Here is a 22,658-nt window from a genome sequence, read left to right on the forward strand (position 1 = left end):
GGTCATGGCACTGAATGAAGTCTTTTCAAAGTTTTGGAGTACAACTCTCCTTTAAAGGAACATCAGATTTCTTTAAAAAATCAGAGTTCTGTCTGAAGAATGTTCGCTTGCTGCTGTCGCACAACACAGCTACGATTACTGAAACTTGAAAGATTTGAGGGAAAAATAATTTCTGTATTTCACTTTCTTTTGTGCATTTGACAGCATTTTCTTTGACAGTTCCCTGTGTAGAGTCAGCTTTCATTGGCGAGTGGGGTTCTTGGGCATGCGTGGATCTTTCACACAGCAAGAGGGAAGAAGAAAAACATAATATTGAAAAACAATTAAAAAAACTGCAGAAAAGTGATTATAAAACCACAAAAATGGGCAGGAAAGACAGGAGCAGGTATGGAATGTGCAACTACTCAACTTAATTTTTTTTTTTTTTTATTATGCCTAGATTTCAAATTGACCATGTCCATTTTACATTTTTGTATTAGAATACATGATTTTCTTTACTTTTATGGGCATGCATAGCCCCAGAGCTGTTTAAACATTGTTTTGTCCAGTAAACTTTTGCTTCTATTTTTTGCTTGTACATTATTCAGAGTAAGCAGTTATTATGCATTTTTCATAACTGTGTCTGATCACTGTTCATAAATTGCAAAAGTTCTAGAAATCAAGACAGGTGTTTACTGAGAATGTGTCCAAAAATTAGCTCTGCAGTAGTATAGCACTCAGTCTAGATGTACTGATAAAATACATTTTGAAGGTTGGATCCCCTGACAAAAGGAACTTACAATATCCTGCTTGTTGGAATCTAGCATGGTGATTATACCAAAAGCAAAGGGAGAAGATTAGTCATTTCCCAATTCTCTTTGACCTTGAACCCTGCAATTGCCTTTATTTCCTTACTTTGTAGGCTCCAATACATGTCCTCTCATGAAATAGTAATTGACATCTATAACTTATTGATAATAGAGAGGCTTGGAAGAATTAGATTTTATTGGTAAATGTCAATAAACATTGATTTCGACAGACAGGCAGACAAAAATATTTCCATCAATGGTAGTTGAAATTTACAGATAAAGTATGAGAGAAATTGCCTGAGAACTTACTAGAATTTGATTTGATAGATACTTTGTATATTTTGACATATTGACGACTTGCGTTTAACTGTTATAAAGGTTTAACTTTTTTAATCTCAGCCTGTCATTTTTCTGACCTTCCCCATCATGTCCCTCAAATGTGAAAATTAAATCAATAAAAATGTTTAAAATCCATAATTTTGCACAACTGAAAGTAACTGTGTGTGTACACACACACACACACACACACACACACACACACACACACACACTATATAAAATAGAAAAAGTTCTTTAAAATAAACTGATATTATTTGTCAATTATAAAAAATTAATTCTGCCAAGCAAAACAAAAAATGATGAAGTAATACTTGGTCGGGATATCAGGTGAACTTTATAGTACTTGTGTTTCTCAGTTTAAATTATAAATACATTATTCTTCAATCTGTGCTAGAAAAGGTGTGGTAGTAACCGTGCTCTTAACTTTTTTTTAGGGCAGTGGCATGTGAAAGAAGTAGAGAGTTAGCTTTAACTTTTTTTATAAAGATAGCTAAAGACTCAACAAGAATTAACTGAATTTGTAATAAACTGTCACTATATTGAAGCTTTGGAATGTGAAAGTCCAAAAAAACCCAACCCTTGCTTATTGCAAACTGTAGAAGTAATGAAGGAAATCTGCATAAAATCATACAAAACAAGCTGACATGTTAAATATATTACAGACCTGATCAGTGTTTTGTTTAGGTTTCTTTAATCAGAATCAGAAGTGAAATGTTTCCCTGTTCCAGTTGGATTGTATGTAAAACATTAGCAGTGTTGCATAAACAGAGCCAAACTGTTTTGTGTGTTTTTTTTTTTTTTAATTTTTATTTTATTTATTTATTTTATTTAAGTACATGGGAGGAGTTGTTCAAAGGACAGAATAGATGATTGCATTATAGCTTATTTTTGTTTGTTTGTGTCTGTGGCTGCTATGAGGGCTTAATTTGAAGAGCCAAAAATCCACCTCAAAACAAACACACACAATCTTCTACAGGGGCAGATATCTTCTTTGAAAAGATTCTGTAAGGATTTTCCCACACAAATTGTTCATCTCTTGGTTTGTTGGACAGATAGGAAAACGGAGTTGTTGTTTGACCCATGTGCATATTCTGGCTGCTGGAATGAAACGAGTTGGAACTGCAGACTGGTTTTCCACTGAGCATGTCCTTCTCTAGCAATGTCAGGGCTTGGGTGGGGTCACTCTTGTTCATTAAGCTTTTCAAACAGACTGTTGGATTTTCATCAGCTGGACTCACTTATTTAATGACAGGGAACAACAGAACTGGCTTGATGTACAAAATAAAAATTACATATGTATGTATTTTGTAATATAGACTAAGTTCTGCACTTGAGATTGTGTACTAACATGTCAGGTATTTGTAGCTTGTAAACAAAACGCAAACTAGATTCCCATTGTCTCTGGCAAGGGAATTCGAATGGGTGGCATTGTTGTCAGGCTATTAAATTTCATCTCCGCTAGAAGGGTATTCTTACCAGGAGCCAGGATTTGGAAGAGCATGGCACCTGGTAATGTGTAACACTTTAAAGGTACCCTTGTTTGTTTGTTTGTTTTTGTTTTTCAATCTGAACTTATAGTTTCTTTTAAAATGCATGGGTTCTAATATTTTTTAATCATAGGGTTGCTTTGAGATAAATCAGTTTTTTAGATGCTTTTTAATTTTATTTCAAATTATAAAATGTATTTTATAGTATACAGACATCAGCAAACAAAAACCATTTAAGAATATAAGTTTCAAGAAATTTCACTTATTTATTGAAATTCTTTTTCTGTACCTAATGTTTTTTGGTAATAGCTCTTTAAAGAATATATAGAGTATATCTGAGAAGAGAAAATTAACACTTCTGTGCATCTTAATATAAAAGTATAACTAAGCTTTGTTAAGTAATATCTGGACAGCATTGGCTCGGAGTCAATTTCTAGACAAAAGATTCTGATTTGCAAAATGACCAACAAGTGTGCAAGTAATGCTCAGGGGCATTTGGATAATACAGAATGGGTGTTCAAGTATCTAGTTTTTTAATGCGTCTTAAGTCATACTGACAATATTCATATTTGCAGATTGTTTTGACTTTAAAATGAGGTAACACTGCTTTCTGAAGTAGCTTTCTACAGTTGGTTTACAGATAACTTTCAGTGTATTAGCACTGTTGTGATAGCGTCCTGTTTTGATTGAAGCAATTTGTTTTCCAGTTTTATTAAAAAAAAATAAAAATTGTGCATGCTACAGCATTTTTACTGCTGCCTGGGCTCTTAGGTGTTTGTCTCTACCTTGATCTTCAACATTGATATTTAAACGTGATTACTACAGCATTCTGTGCTACGGGAGCTGATGTTCAGTCCTCACCTTTTCTATAGGGACTTGCCAGATCAAATTAGTGATGACTCTCATGTGTTTTGGGAAGTGTAAATAGAGAGTGATGTAATGTGTATGCCAATTTTATAAACAAGCAGGGAATTCAGTTTTACAGAATTAATGTTTGTATACCTATTTGCACTAAAACAATATATTATTGGAAATGCAGGTGGATTATTGTGACTGGGGAAAAAAATATTGTGTGCCTCAGAACACTCAGATGCTTGATGGGCAGCAAGCAGGTAAATAGAATAACAAAAGATAACAAACATTGTAACTAGGGCTGTCGATTAATCACCGTTAACTCACGTGATTAATCACGATTCTTTTTTTTGTTAATCACACTTTTAAACAATAGAATACCAATTGAAAAGTATTAAATATTTTTGGATGTTTTTCTATATTTTCAAATGTATTTATTTCAATTACAACACAGAATACAAAGTGTACAGTGCTCACTTTATATTTTTATTACAAATATTTGCACTGTAAAAACAATAAAGAAATAGTATTTTTCAATTCATCTCATACAAGTACTGTAGTGCAATCTCTTGATCATGAAATACAAATTACAAACGTAGATTTTTTGTTTGTTACATAACTGCACTCAAACAAAATAATGTAAAACTTTAAACTCTAGAAGTCCACTCAGTCTGACTTCTTGTTCAGCCAATTGCTAAGACAAACAAGTTTGTTTACATTTATGGGAGATAATGCTGCCCACTTCTTATTTACAATGTCATCTGAAGGTGAGAACAGGCAAGGTACTTACGTGCCAGATGTGCTAAACATTCGTATGCCCCTTCATGCTTCAGCTACCATTCCAATGGACATGCTTCCATGCTGGGGCTGCATGTGTTTTTTGTTTTGTGTTTTGTTTTTTGTTTTGTTTTTGTTTTAAATAAAGTTAATTAAATTTGTGACTGAACTCCTTGGGAGAGAATTGTATGTCTCCTGCTCTGTTTTACCTGCATTCTGCCATATATTTCATATTATAGCAATCTCGGATGATGACCCAGCACATGTTCGTTTTAAGAACATTTTCACAGCAGAGTTGACAAAACGCAAAGAAGGTACCAATGTGAGATTTCTAAAGATAGCTACAGCACTTGACCCAGGGTTTAAGAATCTGAAGTGCCTTCCAAAATCTGAGAGGGATGAGGTGTGGAGCATGCTTTCAGAAGTCTTAAAAGAGCAACACTCCGATGCGGAAACTACAGAACTGAACCACCAAAAAACATAATCAACCTTCTCTGGTGGCATCTGACTCAGATGATGAAAATAATATGCATTGGTTCACGCTGCTTTGGATCATTATTGAGCAGAACCATTGGCATGGACACATGTCCTCTGGAAGAGTAGTTGAAGCATGAAGGGATATATGAATCTTTAGCGCATCTGGCACCTAAATATCTTGCGATGCCGGCTACAACAGTGCCATGTAACCTGTTGTCACTTTCAGGTGAAATTGTAAACAAGAAGCAGGCAGTATTATGTCCTGCAAATGTAAACAAACTTGTTTGAGCGATTGGCTGATTAAGATGTAGGACTGAGTGGACTTATAGGCTCTAAAGTTTTACATTATTTTACTTTTGAGTGCAGTTTGTTTTGTACATAATTCTACATTTTGTAAGTTCAACTTTCATGATAGAGATTGCAATACGTTATTTGTATTAGGGGAATTGAAAAATACTATATATATCTTTATTAAAAATATTTCCACAGTAAAAAAAGAAAGTGAGCACTGCACACTTTGTATTCTGTGTGGTAATTGAAATTGATATATTTGAAATATAGAAAACATCCAAAAATATTTAAATGGTATTCTCTTATTGTTTAACAGTGCAATTATTTTAATCGCAATTTTTTAAATCACGATTAATTTTTTTAATTGATTGACAGCCCTAATTGTAACTAGTGACTTTCACCATCTGGGAAGGACTGATGCCTAGAAGTACCATTCCTCAAAAGCATTATGTCTGGGTAAATTTGCCAGCCTGCATACCATATTTGTTTTTGGAATAATGGTTCTGTTGGAAATACTATTTTTATAGAGACCGTACCTTCTGGCCTCACAGTAGTTAATGTACACTTGGTTGACTGGATATTTTCAGGCATTATGGTAAAGTATTTCAGTCCATGTCTGGCTCTATTTATATAAAAATCTTTCAAAAAAATATTTGTCTTAAAACAAAATGGTGTGTAACAATATAAACAGGGAGATCCGTTTCAGGGTCTGACTTTGGCTGGGGAAATCATTGCTGTAATGAGTTTGGTCTGTGGAATTGCTAATTTGTAGCACTATTCTAGCACCATCTGCTGACCAACCTATGGTGTGGCAATGGCATTTCGATCTGCTTACGTGTTTCGAAGTGTACTCAAAACTTAGCATCAAGAGGCAAGAAACAGGACCATAGGCTAGTCAGTTTATAAGTGTTTGGAAATAAGATTTTGACAGTATGGAAGATGAAAGGATCTGTGTACTATAATGTAATTTGAGTTGTCCAGTCGCCCAGGCTGTCACAGAAGACTCTGCTACAGATGTAGACCTTTAAAAGAAACCAAATTTTGTTGATTTGGTTCCATGTGGTGTATCACTGTATCTGTGCCCATCAATTCTGTAGTTTCAAAGCTTGCAGAAAAGAGGATTTGACAGCATGAGATCAGTTCAGGCCCTAGATCTGGTAGGATTGTCATAGCATGGGAAGCTGATTGGCTCTGACAGGCTTTTGTCATATGACTGCTTTTCAAACAAACAAAAGTTGAGTCTGCAGTCTTCCTATTTAGTCTGTGCACCTTGACTGGGATTTAGTATGCTATTGTTGTAATAAGCACTGTTTGGCCTGCTTTTTCCCAGCTTTAGTATGTAAATATTTATATTTGGTTTATTGGGCACTTCAGCTGTAGCCCACGAAAGCTTATGCTACAATAAATTTGTTAGTCTCTAAGGTGCCACAAGTACTCCTATTCTTTTTGCGGATACAGACTAACACAGCTACTACTCTGAAACCGGTTTGAATAGTTGTTAATGTAAATAGAATAGATATATTATCTGAGAAGTACTTGATGTAGGTGTCTTAACTAAAATTTTTGTTTTTAAATTTCACTGAACTATCATGCTAAAGTTTTAAAATATAGTCTTTCTTGGTTTTGTCTGTTCATTTTTAAAGAGTCTATCAAATTGTTAAAATGAAGATTGGGACCAGTGCAAGTTTAGTCAATTTCTTTTAAGTACAGGGAGCTAAATTTTTCAAAAATTAAATATCATGCCTAACTTGGATTTAATTTTGGAGCTATTACTGGGAAACAAACCAGTAGTGGGTAAACTGGTAGTGATACAATTAAGATAAATAAAGTGACTGCTGACTTTAATTGTACTGGATAAACTTAATTTGCAGGCTTTTTTTTTTTTCTTGGCTTGTATCTCAAGGATCCTGAAATCGGAAACCACACCCATTGTGTTAGTAATTTGTTTCCCAGGGGCTTGAAAAGCCTCTCTAATTCCTACAGCAGATTTGTCATCTTTCACAACTGAAGAGCAAATTTGGATTTCCTGTCCACTTAGTTTGCTAACAATACATTCTGAATGCTATAAATTGATAGGCATCTTTAATATTTTTGAACCGGCTCTTTTTATATTTGGATTACTCTTTAGCATGCCTCTTCAGAAAAGGATCTCTGCTACACAAAACCATATGGTAGAAGAACTTTTTTCCATTAGCGTTAGGTGGTAAAATACAATTTTTTTAAAATGTGGAATTTGATTTAATAGCAAAAACTATAGACACAACAGTTTTCTAGATAATGGACTCATCCTGATTCTGATCTTCTTTATACTGGTGTAACAGTGACTCTACTCAAGTCAGTGGAGTTATGCTCGTGAGAAATCTGTATGAGAGAAGCATCAGGCCCTCCAAGTATTTTTTGGTGATTAAAGTAGATATTTTCACAAAGTGTGTGTATTCCTGATTGACTCTTCCAAGGAGGATTTTACTTTTGTGACTGTCAAAATATAAATGTTTTCAGTATGGATCTGTGGTGAAACCTACAACTGTTACTCCTGGTGGAATTCTGCGCCAAAAAAATAAAAATTCCACAACAAAAAATTAAAATACTTTAAAATTCTGCATATTTTTTGTCAAAATAATGCAATATAATCCTATCCGTTTCAATTATTTTTGGTCATTTATTTCAAAATAGCTGTCACAAGTATGTCTGTAACAATACAGCCAACAGAAAAGATTCAGGAAATGTTTTTTGACAAATAGATTCCTTGCTAGGCATATTAATACAGAATTCTGTGTAATAATTTATTTAAACTACAATACAGAACCATGTTTCCCACACCCCTCAGAAGCAGTGCAAAGGCTTGAGGGAATCAGGGATAATGGAGGAGCTGAGAGAGAGGGAATTAAATTACTTGGAAGGAGCCTGGGTGTGAACTTGGAGGGTTGTTGGGTATAGGTGGGAAAAGTATGGAACAGGGTTTTTTGGGGGGGGACGGGAAGGGATTGTTAAGGAGCTTCCCACATGCAGACCCTGGCTGACCCCAGCCTCTCCCATTCAGTCAGGCACATCTGCCCCTGTCCCTATGTGTCTCTGTGCCCTCACCCAGCCACTCCCCTGTCCCCATATGTGTCTGCACCTCCCTCCCCCCTGTGCCTCCACTCCCATTCAGCCCCTTCCCCAGTCTGTCCTCCCCCACTATCCCTTATGAGGCCCTGTCTGACTCCCCTCCTGCCCACCCCCACAGCACCCCACACTGTCTGCCTCCCCATAGCTCCTGTCTCCTGACCTGGCCTGACAACCTCTGCAAAGAAGTCAGCTCTCTCTCTTCCCTTGCTGGCTGTGAGCTGCAGCTTTGTTCTTTCACCACAGCACCCTCTGGTGGGCAAAAGGCAGAACTGCAGCAACATTTCAGCAGCAGCTTTTTTTCTGTGCAAAAGATTAGAAATCTGTGGGGCTCATTAATTATGCGCGCACGCAGTAGCACATAATTCCCCCCCGGGAGTAAATGTTATTGTTAACAGATCGTCTGCACTAATGAAGGGTAAAGTGCAAACAAGCCAGTTTTCTGCTTCTAAATCAATTGTTTTTAATTTGGTAATGATAAAGCATTTTCTATTATTTCTTCTATTTTTTCACTATAAAAAGATAAACTGAGGGTGCTCGCAAATGAGCACTTAAAACTCCAAGTGCATATGACAGTGTTTCAATTACTGTGATTCTGGCCAGTGATCAAACCATAAAAAAATGTATATTTAAAAGCAAAATTGTGTACAAAATCTTTCAAAGTAAGAGTAATTATTTATTGATCATTCTGCAGTATTATCTCGTGCTGTTCACAATTTCTCATTTAAACCATTGAACCAGAATAGCATTTTGTAAACTAATGGGAGTTTCAATTAATCCTTCACCAGGAAACTGACGTAATTTAAAACAAAACAAAAACAACCTAAAGTCACTTGCCCTCTTTTATTTTCTTGCCTAACAAATGCTTAGTCTTTGAAGAGCAGGCATGAAACAAATCTATCTTCATGTACCTTGTGCCTCTGGAGACAAATTACTGATTCTGCTATCCATTTGAAATTTCATGATCATACAGTAGACAAAAGAATTTTAATACATTGCACAGCTTGTTTAGAAATAAACCTTTGGTTGCTTTTGTTTGGCTTATTTGCTTTAGGAAAATAAAACTTGATTTTACCCAGTACAGAAGTCACTATTTTCCTGTTATCTTAATTCCTAATAGCTACTCCAGATTCTTGATCATTCTTAGTCATATGTTTTCAAATACATATTTCCAAGACCTGGCTATTATGTTTTATTACTGTTATTTGTATTACTGTAGTGTCTAGGAGTCACAGTCCTGGAATAGGACCCCATTGTGCTCAGTGATGTACAAAACAAAAAGACACATACCCTAAAAAGCTTACAATTTAAGTGAAAGTAGTAATTCTGTTTGAATTCTTGAACAATATATAGGAATATTTGTACCAATGAAACTTCAATTAAATTTGTCAGGACTTGTTTCTTTCAGGTTGTCATTAATGTAAGTAGGCTTCTCTTGTTGCAGAGATGAAGGCATGAGATCTGTACTATAAGGCAATTATCTATTCCTCATGTAAGGCAGTTTCCTGTTTTAAAAGTGTAGTGAACAAACAGATCTCAGGCTTGCTAGGCGATCCCTTGTCACACTATTCTTGAGGGTTACCGTGGGCAGGCTAGTCCATGAGAATTGTTTTCTCCGCAATATACCAATACAATGGTGACCAGAATGAACAGCACTAAGGTAACCAGAATATTAGATTTTACTGTGTTCTGTACTTAAAGGTATTAATGCCAGAGGGTAATAGTTACTCGTGCTTCTGTGAACAGTTGAACCTGGTATGAAATTTACATATCATAAATGGTAGTGAGCAAGGGAATTTTTTTAAGTAGCTGAACTTGGATCTGGAGTTAGCTGGTCATAAATACAAGTGATACAAAATATCTTATCTAATTTATTTATCTCCAGTTAGAAAAATAATTTTCACTTTATACAACTTTAGTCCTGTAGCTCTCAACTGAGTCAATCTCGCATCTTCTTTGTTTATAATTGTATGTCCTTCAATACCTTTCCATTGGGGCAATTACCATACGTTCCTTTTTCGGATACTAATTTTTCTATAATGTATTTAAAGATTATGTATTCTTTACAGTACTTTCTAATGTGGAATTCCTCTTGCTTTCCATTTGCAGTCCATTAAGATGGCTGCTTAGCTTGTGAAGCTTAAATATGATGATACAGATCCTCAAGGGGAGCAAGCTCTTTATACTATTTCTACCCCCCAGTGAATCAAGGAAAAGCAGTTCAGGCCCTATTTCAAATATGTAAATAAGTTCCTAAAAGAGGCTCGTCTACAGAGCACCCCATTTTACCATCCTCAGACAATTTTTACGTTCTGCAAATGGCTGGTAGCCTTTTTCTTTATCCATCTTCAGTCATTATCATTTGATCTTACATATGGTTCCAGGGTGTTTCTCCAGGATCATGGTTGCAATAATATTGGCTTTAGGGAAGAAGGAAAATCACTTCTTTCCAGACAATTTTTCTGATCAGGATTCTATGTAAAAAGAAAGCTGAAGCAAAAACACAGCGATACAGTTCCTGAAGCACTTTGGATTCAGTACAAACAGACACATGATGCTAGGGAAGTCAATCATAGGCTTGGACTGAAGATGAATGCTGTCAGGTACAAGTTTTCCTCTCAGAAAAATGTTAACAGAAGAGGAAGATGGCCATAATGAAAAACACATGTCACAGAAACAAACATCTACTTTTTATTGGAACCCATTGGGAATTCTGATCTCATACGCAGGCATTTTTCAATGATTATCATTCATGTGATATCTCTCCAGTAATCCTGAGTATTCCCTCCACAGCTAACCCCTATATCATAACATTAGCAGAGCTCTAGCTCCAATTGTGTATTCTCTAATGCCTCAGTTGGTGAATGCAGAGAATCAGATTTTCATTGTGAAGGAATCTTCCCTTACTGAATTCAGGGAATGGCTATCAGAAAAAGCACAGTATCCACTAGCTGGAAACTGTGATTCATTGAGGTCTCTCACACAATGCTACTCCTTCCATAGCTAACATACCTGTTCTGGTCACAACACCCAAGGTGTCTGATAGGGTTTTCATAGTAACAAGGAAGAACATGATCACGCCCACCCTTACTCCTGTCCTGGCAGAGCAAAGTTCATATCTCTATGTGCGCTTCCCACCAAGAAGGAAAGGAACATGAAAACTTGCTTGTCAGAAATCAGATTAGCAGCATGATTCCTGTACCAAAAATATCTCACTCAACATAAGTTCACTTGGTGGGCTGTTGATCTACCTCTTTGCATCTGGAAACAATAATAAAATGTCCTGCGGTCTGTGTGTGTCAGGACCCAGATGTGAAGTGGTAATGACATCTTGCAAAGATGGAAAGGTCCCTTCTGTATGTCTTCCCACCTTTTCCACTGTACAGAGGATAGGAGTGAGAGCGTGATTAGTGATTCTGTTCGTCTTTCTGTCTGAAGAAGCTATGATCGTCAGGCGTGATTAACCTATTGTTGGATCTTCAGATGCCTCTACCTCCCTGAGGAGGTCTCCTATTGCAAGACCATCCATCCATCTGGGGCCAACAAGTTACAATGAACGCTTGGATTATTACTCTCATGGACTCCAAAAGAGAAGTCAATGAATAGAACGTATTATACTGGCTGGTGGAAAGTCCATTGTTTAACGTGTTAAACCGGTAAAACACAGCTTTGAGTTTCCCCAGGAGGGCTTTATTATGAGGGTATGAGTGCCCTAGCAAAAGGGCCAAGTCTCTGTGGTATAATATTCTTGACATGTACAAAGCTTCCTGCTCTTGAACAAATCCAACATTAAATGTTTCCTTAAAGAATCAACATTATTTCAACCCTGCAAGATCACAGATCACAACCTTGGAACCTCACTCTGCTCATTACAGCATATTCAAATTGATCCCCCATAGAAGGCATTGTTATACTTTCTGTTCATTAGAGTAGGCCTCCCAATGGCTACTATCTCCAATCAAAATTAATTTATTTGAAGTTTAGAACTTTCTCTAATAAGGCCCATTAATGTACTTTTAATTCAGACAAGTACTGTCGTAGCATTCATTCCTTTAAGTAAACTGAAGAAATATTCCTCCTTCACTTAAAAATCAATCTCAGAGCAGAGTAATCATGTGTCCTGTATTGAGGTTTGCTAGTCTGCCATTAGCCCAAGATCTACATATTGGTTATCCAAGTTTAGTCAATGCCATTTCCTTTCTTTTGGCAGGTGTCTTCTCCTCCTTCAGACCTTAGAGCCTAAGTGAAGGAGGAGGAGATATTTATATATAATCTACCTCATTTTGGATGTCCCTATTTAAAGGATGATCATGCTTCCCACCCTAGAGTCATATTTCTATGAAAATCTCATTACAATGGATCTGTGGACCTTAACACATGCTTACCTGAAAACTTCCTTTCATCAAGTATAGGCCACCTGCGGACAAATGGAGCATCTAGAGTAGATGGAAATTAACATCCAAGATTTTGGGTTCATTTTTTGGTGGAATTTACATTCTCTCCAATATAAGTATTTAACACAATCTGATTTGGATTATCCTGGCTGTGGAAGTTACCTTTATCAGAGGGAGCATGGAAGATGGGGCATTCCTCTGCTGCCAGTGACCAAAAGGTCTGGTTCTGTCCTCCCCAAACTGAAAGCAGGCTGAAGAGAAGACAATGATAGCCTCCAAAAGCTTTGGTTTGTCTACACCAACACTTAGTTCTTGGCAAGCTGGGGTATGAATCTACTTCACACTAGCTTGCTGCAGACTAGCTGTCCGTATAGACCAGGGGTCTCAAACACGTGGCCCGCAGAGTTATTTGCTGTGGCCCACTTAGACTTTGCTCATGCACATTAATAGTTTTGTTAATGAGCTTTGAGTCCCCAGTCAGCCAAGTCCACCTGGCCAGGTAGTCCCCAGTAGGCTAGCACCCCAGTTTGCTGTGAACTAAATGTTTGTGTAGACAAACCCCTTATAATGATAGGGAGGAGGATGCAGTTTATATAGATACACAAATATTGTTTTAGGGTGGTAGTTGGAACAATAAATATGTGAAAATGTGCTCTCAAATAGAAGATGCCACTTTGAAGTTCACTTAATTTTTTTCATAAGGCTAGATTACTGTTTTCTAGCTAATCAGTTTCAATTGGCACTGCCACAGTTAATACTGAAACTTACAATTTGACTATACTATACTTGCAAAAGAATGCCTAATAGATCAGTTTTCTTTGGCAAGCAGATATTTGTGGATTGTTTCCCAGAAAAGATAATTTCTAGCTCTGGTAGCAGTGTTGGGATGGATATGTGCATGCAAGAGAAATTTGGTAATGCCATGTAAAAGTAGAAATAAATAGCAAAATGTGATTTGACTAGTAGCAACTTAAGTAAATGTGTCAATTTTAGGAAGTATAAACAGATTTAAAAAATCCTTGCCATGTAAATGTCAAACAAAACAATAATCATTACAACAGTGAACTTTTGTTTAGAGATATTATACAGTAATGTAATCATCAGACTTCTCTCTTTGAGTGTTACCATATTACAGTGAACATAATTACAATACCGATGACATTGTTTCTAGTTTTTTTATTAAATTGAGTGAAATCTCTGATTATACATATTTCACAGAGCAGGCATGTCTATCAATTGTTAATATTAAAAAAAAAATGAACAGGTATGCTAGTGAATGTACTTCTAATATTTGGTTGTCATTTATACAAGTATTTAATTCTCTTCTGCCCATTTTATGCTGGGTATGTAATTGGTGTGTTAGTATTTCCATAACAACCTCCCTTATTTTTTTTTTTTAACTATTCCTCTATAGTTGGACTATTTTTTTTTCTTTTTCCAGTGAGAGGCAGCCTAGCAGATGAGAAATTAATTCATTTTCTTTTGTGTGATCATTTCTGCTAGGAAGCCCTAGGAGGATTACCAAAAGGTTATTTGGTAATAAATATTCAACAATTGGTGATAGTTTCCTAATTGACCAGATGCCATTGCTTCTATTAAAGTTAGTTTTCTGTATAAAACCATTTTTTTAGAAAGTTGAGAAACATAGTGTCTAACTTGATAGTACGGGTACCACAGGAGAGTGGGTCAGTTAGTTAGTTTTAATGTCTAAATTATTTAGAAAAGTTTCTTTACTGAGTAGCTGGACAACCATATGTATTCCATGGCTCTCCCGGTCTTCAAAGCTCTCTGGTTCATGATTTGGGTTAAGATCGGGATTATTTGCAATGGGTGTCATGGGTGAGGGGAAAGAATTTTTTATCTTCAGTTCTATCGCAAGCCCATAAAATAGCCTTTGCTAAAAGGAAGTGTATAATTTCTGGAGAGTGATTTTTTTTTTTTTATTAATTTTAATTAATTGGTAGCCAAGCAATGTTTTCACTGCCACAGTTTTCATGTTCAGTAAAGACCGGGGTTGGTCTGGGTCAAAGAGCTCAATGTTCACTACTGCTTTGCGTGCTGGCTGACTTGAAAGTACCACTGAATATTTGGAACAGCTAGTCCACCCATGTAAAGGGTTTATACAATGTATCTGCACTCACTGTTGGTCCCCCCCCCCCCCCTTATTCCATATAAATTCTAATGACATCCTCTATGTTCCTGCCACAGTTTTATCTGGGATGATTACAGAAAGATTTTGAAGTAAGAAAGATGTATCTTTGGCAAAATGTTCATTTTGACTGTGGCTGTTCTTCCCAACCAAGAAATTGCATTCTTCCCCCAACACTCCAGGTCTTTTTCTATTTGCTGAAGTAGTGGTTTGATATTTAAATCATAAAGCTCTTCTAGGTTGATTGAGATGTGAATTCCCAGATTTCTTATAGAATTTGTTGCCCATTTGTACCTAAATGTTTTCTGGGAGGAGTGACTTCTCAGAATCTGGCAAATTTATAGCTAGCATTTCAGATTTGGCATAATTTACATTAAATCCAGGCATTTCCTGAAATCATAGATTTATTTAGAAACTAGTTTTAGGGAAATATTTGGACAGTCCATATTTTCAATCACAAATTAAATTCTGCTTTAATCTTGAAATTAGGTAGTTATATAAAAGCAGCATTCAGTGCCACTAGAAATCTATTAAACATGACAAAAGTGCTTTGCTTTTCTTTGATTTTTTTTTTTATAACAATTTAGGGAAAGTAACAAGTATAAAACTTGAGTATTTAAATGTGAGCTTAAATCAAATCTCTGCATTATGTGACTGTAGGACTCAAATATTATCAGTTAATATTCTTGTAACTTCTCACTTACTACAGTATCTTATTCGAGGAAGATTATTTGGTTTTACTTTTGGTGGTGGAGGTGGATCCTAACCCCAAACATGCAATGCTTTGACTGACCTCCATTCTCTTGCTGCTGGTCATGGCTGGTTGCTCAGCACAACTGTAATAATGAGTAGGTGATTTTAAACTGTGCCCTATGTATCCGTCAAGCCTCTCAGTGAAAATGAGTTATGTTAACTGTGTTAAATAAAGACACCATATGCTGCTTTTGGATGTCCAAGTATCAGCAGTGACCGTCTCCATTTGACAAGAAGGCTTATGACCTCTTAGGTGGATGCAGCTCTCATTTGTTATCCGTATCTTTGTCACCTCAGTTTGGCTTACTGTATTAATTCCATTTGTGGTTAGACATGAAGTCCATTTGGAAACTTTAGCTACTGCAGAAACTGGGAGCCCACTTGCTGGTGCTCCCTGCCAGGAATAAAATACCCCAATTTTTCCAGTTGGTTTCTGAGTGCAATTTAAGGCGGCATGTATGACTCAAAATCACTAAATTAATTAATGTAGAGACTACCTCTGTCCTTGCATGATTTAGAATTTGTAGAGTCAGTAGGGGCCCTAAACTAATAGTCTACTGTTTTTAAACAAGAGGGATTAATGGCAGGCATTTTTCAGTGGGGTGCCCTGTTGGTGTCAGTGGTTGGAATGAATTCTATTGCAATCTGCTGACTTTCAGGCCATCTAGCTATGCCAATAGTTTATCCTAAGCTTTTAAGAAGGGGTTGGGTAAAGATGTATGGAGATTAAAAGTATCATGTTCTGATGCTTTCTTATGTAAACTTGTGATTCAGAGACCAGCCTTGATTCAAGGTCTGTTGAAGGCATTTTTATATTGATAGCCCATAAATGTTTCAGGAACCATTAAATATGGATGCACTCCACTTTCTCTGTCCCTGTGTTCAAGTTGTTTTAGGGAATCGGGTTTTTTTTTTATTCCCATCCTGCTGAAATCATGAGACAAATTTGATTTTTAGACTAAAATAAAACATTTACAAAAATTGCCTGTCCATTAACAGCTATTAGTATGCAGCTGTCAAATACATGGGCTTGATTGCTAGCATTCTACATGTGCCCTCCATTCTCAGTACAATCAACATATCTTATTTTTAACAAGGAGACCATGTAGCTGTTCCAATTAAAATAGCCTTTAATATTTTCATTAAAGTTAATTAGAATGCTGGGTGTGAATAGTGATGGGATTGGAAATGTACTCCCGAAAAGCACAAAAGAGGGGAGAGAACTCTTCCTTTGAATAATTTCCCCCTAAGCACTGTTTTGATCAAGGTGGAAATGTATAAAAATGTTGTAAACACTGTGGATTAAACCCTTTTCCGATTTGAAGTCAACTGTAAAACTTTCATTGACTTAAATGAGGCCACGATGTCAGTGTATGGCTGGGATTTTCAAACAAGCCCAGGAGAGGTAGGTGCCCAACTCCTCCTGAAATTTGAGACCCATTAGACTGCTTTGAAAAGCCTGCAGAAAAAGAGTGAAAGTTACTTACTGAACACTTCTTGTGTTTAGTCTGTCTTTAACATTAAGAGCACCCTATTGTAGCAAGTGTATTTCAGTGTTAATTCTAGGAACCATGGAGCACTCCTACCACTTTTCCAAGAGGAAAGCTGTGGTGCATTGAAGCATAATGTATCTCTTTAGCATAAGCATTTTTGAAAATTCCAGATGTCCAATATGGCAGCAGATTTTGGTTTGTTGCTACTTTTATTTTTGGTTGAAGATCTTAAATAGGATGGATTAAAACAGCTCTTTAATCCTAACAAAATTGATGTATGGTGCCTTAATTTTTAGATTATTCCTATTAATGGTGTTGAGAGCCAAAAAGTAGAATGTTGAAACAATGTATAATAATATTTTATTGTTGCATTTCTAGCATAATCTGTGACCATGACAACTGAAGCTGGCCCAGAGACTGAAGTAAAGAAGGAATCTGAGCAGCTAGGGGCAGATGCAGCCAAGGAAACACACGAGGAAGCAACAGAGAGTCAGGAAAATCAAAAGTCTGAAAAGACACTCTCTGAAGAGGCACAAAGTTCTCCTCCTTCCCCAGCACTAGCTACCCAAAGCAGCCCAAGTAGTCAGAAGAAGGAAAAAGATCCATCTGAAGGCAAGGGAATCTCTCGCTTTATCCCCCCATGGCTTAAGAAACAAAAATCATATACCTTGGTGGAGCCCAAAGATGAAGTCAAGAAAAAACCTGTAGAGGAAAGACCGGTAATGGAGGAGAGGGAAAGTCAACTTCCAGAGGATATGGCTCAGCCAAAGGGAAACTTGGAAGAAGCAACAATTGAGAGTCAACAGGAGGCTAAAGCAGATGACAAGGAGGAAGAAGAGAAGCATTCTGTGAGCAGTGCTGACACACAGGTATGTGTGGAAAACTAATAAATTTAAAGAAAATATTAACGGCTAGTCAGTGAACCAGATTTATTGCTACTGTAACTCCTCTGAAGTACATGTCATGTATTGAAATTACACCAGGGATTAATATGGCTCCCTGTTTATATTTTTGTGCAGTTTTTCTGCTTGGGCTGACTTTAGTGACGTGCTACTGAGGGTATGTCTACACCCCCCCCCCCCCCAAAAAAAAAACCTCGGCAGGGGGTCGGAGCCCAGTTCTTCAGACATGGGTTTGTGGGGCTCGTGCTATGACGTTCTGGCTCAGGCTAGAGCCCAAGCTCCAGCCTGAGCCAGAATGTGCACATACAGCTATTTTTTAGCACTGTAATACAAACCCTGTGAGCCCAAGTCTGTTGACCTGGGCTCTGAAACTTGCTGCCGTGGGGTGTTTTTTGTTTTGTTTGTTTTCTGTGTAGACATACCCTTAGTGACTGAAGCAATCCATTTATTATCTGCTGTAGTTATTTTTGAGTCCTGAGGATCTCAATTATTTTATTCCATGCTTTACTCTTCCATTCTCTCAAGACTATGCATTATGGATACTGTCTTTTTCTTGCTGCTTGGATGTTGGTGTTGAGATGCTGATGGCTGTGGTGTTGAAATGTGAGGAACTGTGCTGTACATGTGCCTCTGCTCTGCAGTGCTCCAAAGTCTTGCCTTCAGAAGAGTCAGATGTCAGTCCTTAAATTCAAACCTGTGTCACTTATGGCTTGAGTTTTTCTTAAATGTTGTTCTGTTCTAATGCAGTTTCTCATTATATTTTGAGTTGCTTTTAAGAAAAAAGTGTAACTTTTATTTTGATTTCTATAGGGAGACTGGTTGCTTCTGCTAGAATTTTAACATCAAGATAGTGGCCTTTAGGATAGAAAAATTGTTTTTCAGTATCTTTTCTCAAAGGGGAACCCTTAAAACTATATATTATGCATCCAAACAACACCAGCTGGGAGCACAACCTTAATGGATAGTTATAAGAATAATTAATTATTGATATACAGAAAAGAAGAATTTTCTTTCAACTTCATCCTGAAAGGGTTGGACTTGTTATTGTATTAAACTACATCTTTCTTACAGCCTGCTAAAGAAGACAATAAAGAGATTGAAGTAGAGAAAGTTGCCGATGAGCAAGAAGAAAAACAAAAAGTAGAAGAAAAGAGGGAGACCAAAGAGGTACAAACAGCTGAAATCAAAATGGAGAAAGCACCTCAGAAAGCTCCCAAGAAGATTAAAACTGTGCCGTGCAAAGTGATGCTCCTGGATGGCACCGAATACAGCTGTGACCTAGAGGTAAGGCAGCAAGCCTTCTATAAAGAGATCTTTCTCTATAGAAAGACAGCAATCAGTACAGTATGCTTTCATTGCAGTGAGAGTTAATTAATGCATGTGTGTTTTTGGTAAATGGAATGAGTTCATTACATTGTCACATTCACATTGCTATAGTTAAGGGTCAGTTACTATTTCCATTTTAAACTCCTATCTTTAAGACTTCTCAGTTAAGCTACAAAAAGGTACTCTGAGTAACATTTTCACAAAAATGATACAAATTCAGCAACAACAACAAAATTCTTCAGGTAAATTGATCTCTTTTGGCAACTGAACCTCCCCCTTCCCCAAAAGAGTAAAGATTTTCCTTAAGGCACTGCCTTTTGTTATTTGTACTTAAAACAGTATTTTATTTTAAAAGAAGTGTTTAACCACAAACTAGAAAGTTGGGCTTAATTTGATTTTTAGAATTATTTCATGGGTGTAATAAAGAACTCTAGACAGTGTGTTAACTGGTTTAACTGTGAGATTTAATGCAGATCACTACTGATTTAATTTACATATTTGTGCCAAATCTTAATCCTCCCCATAGTGTCATGCTTTATTTTTTTGCATCTTAAATCTGTTTAGATTTTTTGCAAATTTTGTGCTTCTTTCCATATTTAAAATTGGCCTTAAGTAACTGACAAAAACAGGAAATGCTAAGGTAATAAAAGAAAAGTAGATGCTCATTTTTCTAATACTTGAGAATTCTTTTGCATATTTACTGCCAGGTGGAGTAAAAATGGTGTCTACATTAAATACAGCAGACATCCATTCAGATTTTCAGTTGTAGTTAAATGTACATTTACATTATATTAACCAAAAGAAAAAATTTAAATGGGATTCTGGCCTTGAGGAATTACATTCTTAATAAAAGTCAGACCACAGTGGGAATTGAATAAACAGCTTTGCACCACAAGCTTACGGAACTTTAATTCTAGAGGAGATAGGACTAGGTATGTGCTTATTGTGTGGATTTTTTTTTTTTTTTTTTTTTTTTGGTTCATAGGCTGCTTTATATTTTGAAAAGGCAAATGTTAAAATGTTTCTAGTCCTTATGCAATCTCTTAAGGCATTTCTCAGCTTATCCTCCTTCCACAAAACTCAAGTTATTAGCTCTGTTAACCTCAAGAGAAGTTAATATAGGTTAGGTATGGAAAATGCTATGTGTATACACACGTGGTAGATACATGTTTCAGAAAAGTGCACAACTGATTGTTCTTCTTTGATTTCACACGTCCATTGCACTGTAGGTGTGCATGTGCTCCAGTGCACAGTTGTCAGAGAGTTTTTCCCTTAGTGGTACCAGTCTGCTGCCTCATGCAGGTATAAAAGGCGGAGCTGCCCCTAACCTCCCACTCACTCCCTTCCTTAGTGCCCCCACACCCCCACCCTATCCCTGGCCAAACCAGAAGCTGGAGTGGGCCGGCAGCCATGGACCCTCTACTTACCGGGCGGGGGGCCGTGGCAAAAAGTGGATGGACCAGGCCTGTCCACTTTCAAAAAGGGGGAGGGCCATGGCCCCTGGCCTCCCCAGTTCCGGTGCCCTTGGTTGCGAGCTATTGAATTATCTTGCATGGCATTCCTTCCACACATTGGGAAAGTTGGTGCTGACTGACAGTCCAACAGCCATGTTTTATCATAGAATATTAGGGTTGGAAAAGACCTCAGGAGGTCATCTAGTCCAATCTCCTGCTCAAAGCAGGACTAACACCAACTAAATCATCCCAGCCAAGGCTTTGTCAAGCCTGACCTTGAAAACAGCTAAAGGATGGAGATTCCACCACCTCCCTAAGTAACCCATTCCAGTGCTTCACCACCCTCCTATTGAAATAGTGTTTCATAATATCCAACCTAGACTTCCCCCACTGCAATTTGAGACCATTGCTTCTTGTTCTGTCATCTGCCACCACTGAACAGCCTAACTCCATCCTCTTTAGAACAAACAGGGTGGGAACTGGTCCTCACTAGTCTGCTGGGAAGCAATTCTATTTTGAGACTTCTTCATCAGCAACTTCTGAAAGCGGCCTGCCTCCCAAGTCTCAGAATATGCTGGCCAATTACCTGAGCAGGTTGTTAATCATCATGAGTGGTCCCTCAAGCCAGACATGGCACGGACCGTTTTCCACCTCTGTGGAGCTCCTCAAATGGATATGTTTGCAGTAAAAGACAACAGAAAATGTCACCAGTTTTCCCGGGCAGGCCACAGTGCTGGTTCATTGATGGATGCTTTCCTGCTGCTGTGGTCAGTGTGTCTCCTGTATGCTTTTCCCCATATATCTCTTCTGCCCAGGATTCTATGCAAGGTCAAGCAGGACAAGGCCCATGTTATACTGATTGCCTTGGCATTGCCCAGTCAATGCTAGTTTTCAGAGCTCTTAGACCTATCAATCAGTCCCCCTCAGTCACACTCGCTTCATGCCACCGCCCCCCACCCCCTGCAATCTTCAGGCCTTTCACCTGACGTCTTCATGGTTAACATTGGTGAAGGAGTCCTGCTCTAGAGAAGTTCAGAATGTGCTGCTGAATAGTAGAAAACCATCAGCTAGAACTACTTATCTGGCTAAATGAAAGAGATTTTCCATTTGGTCTTAACCTAAAGAGGTTTCCTCAGTCCTTACTTCTATTCAGTGTGTGCTGAATAATCTTCTGTCCCTGAAACATCAAGGATTGGCAATTAGCTCAATCAGAGTACACCTGGTAGCTATATCGGCATTCCATCTACTTGTTAACTGCTCCTACCCAATGTCTGTAAGATTTTTAAAGGGATTGGACAGGCTATTTCTGTACATACAGAACCCTATTTCCCCCCCGCCCCCTGGAGCCTGAATCTGGTCCTAACAAAGCTGATCTCCCCCCCGAGCCTCTAGCGACCTACTGTCTGTTGCACCTTTCAGTGAAGGTAGCATTTTTAGTAGCCATCAGCCAGGAGACTGGGGGAGTTGAGTGCACTAGTGTTAGACCTTCTGTATACAGTTTTGTATACAAAGTCTTCCTTCGTCTTCACCCAAAGTTTCTTACGTAGGTGGATAACACTTCATATTAACCAAGCAATTTTCTTAGCAACCTTCTTCCCAAAGCCTCCTGGTAATAATGGTTAGGAAAGACTGTACACTCCGGACGTTAGAAGAGCTTTAGAGCAGGGGTCCCCAATGCGGTGCCCGCGGGCGCCATGGCCGCCGGACAAGCAGCCGCCGAAATGCTGCCAAGAAGCTGCAACGTCAAGAAGTGCTGCCGCCGAAATGCTGCTGATTTTCGGTGGCGACGTCGTTTGACGCTACTTCTCGGCGGCATTTCGGCGGCGACGCTTCTTGGCGTTGCCGCTTCTCGGCGGCTAGTCGTCCACCGCCCGCCACAGGGAAAGGTTGGGGACCACTGCTTTAGAGTTTTATCTGGATCTGACTAAATCTTTCAGCTTTTCTACTCAATTCTCCGCAAGTACAATGAACAAAATGAGAGGAAGTCCTGTTCCACTCAAAGGATATCATTTTTTATATCTAGTTGTTTGCCTACGTTACCAGTTGACTACCTGATAGAGGGTCATCGTGT

At 37.8% G+C, this 22,658-nt stretch overlaps 1 protein-coding gene across 1 annotated transcript in view; it reads left to right on the forward strand.

The window, feature by feature from the left end:
* EPB41L2 (erythrocyte membrane protein band 4.1 like 2) overlaps window positions 1-22,658 on the forward strand; it is a 234,964-nt gene that overhangs the window by 88,106 nt on the left and 124,200 nt on the right. The window contains exons 3-4 of the mRNA XM_026649545.1: window positions 17,284-17,774; window positions 18,879-19,091. Coding sequence (XP_026505330.1) covers window positions 17,298-17,774; window positions 18,879-19,091 — 690 coding nt within the window. The 5' untranslated portion in view covers window positions 17,284-17,297. The remainder of the gene's footprint in view (window positions 1-17,283; window positions 17,775-18,878; window positions 19,092-22,658) is intronic.

This window comes from Terrapene carolina, unplaced genomic scaffold (assembly GCF_002925995.2).
Source record: "Terrapene carolina triunguis isolate 2854851 unplaced genomic scaffold, T_m_triunguis-2.0 Scaffold85, whole genome shotgun sequence".
NCBI lineage: Eukaryota > Metazoa > Chordata > Testudines > Emydidae > Terrapene > Terrapene triunguis.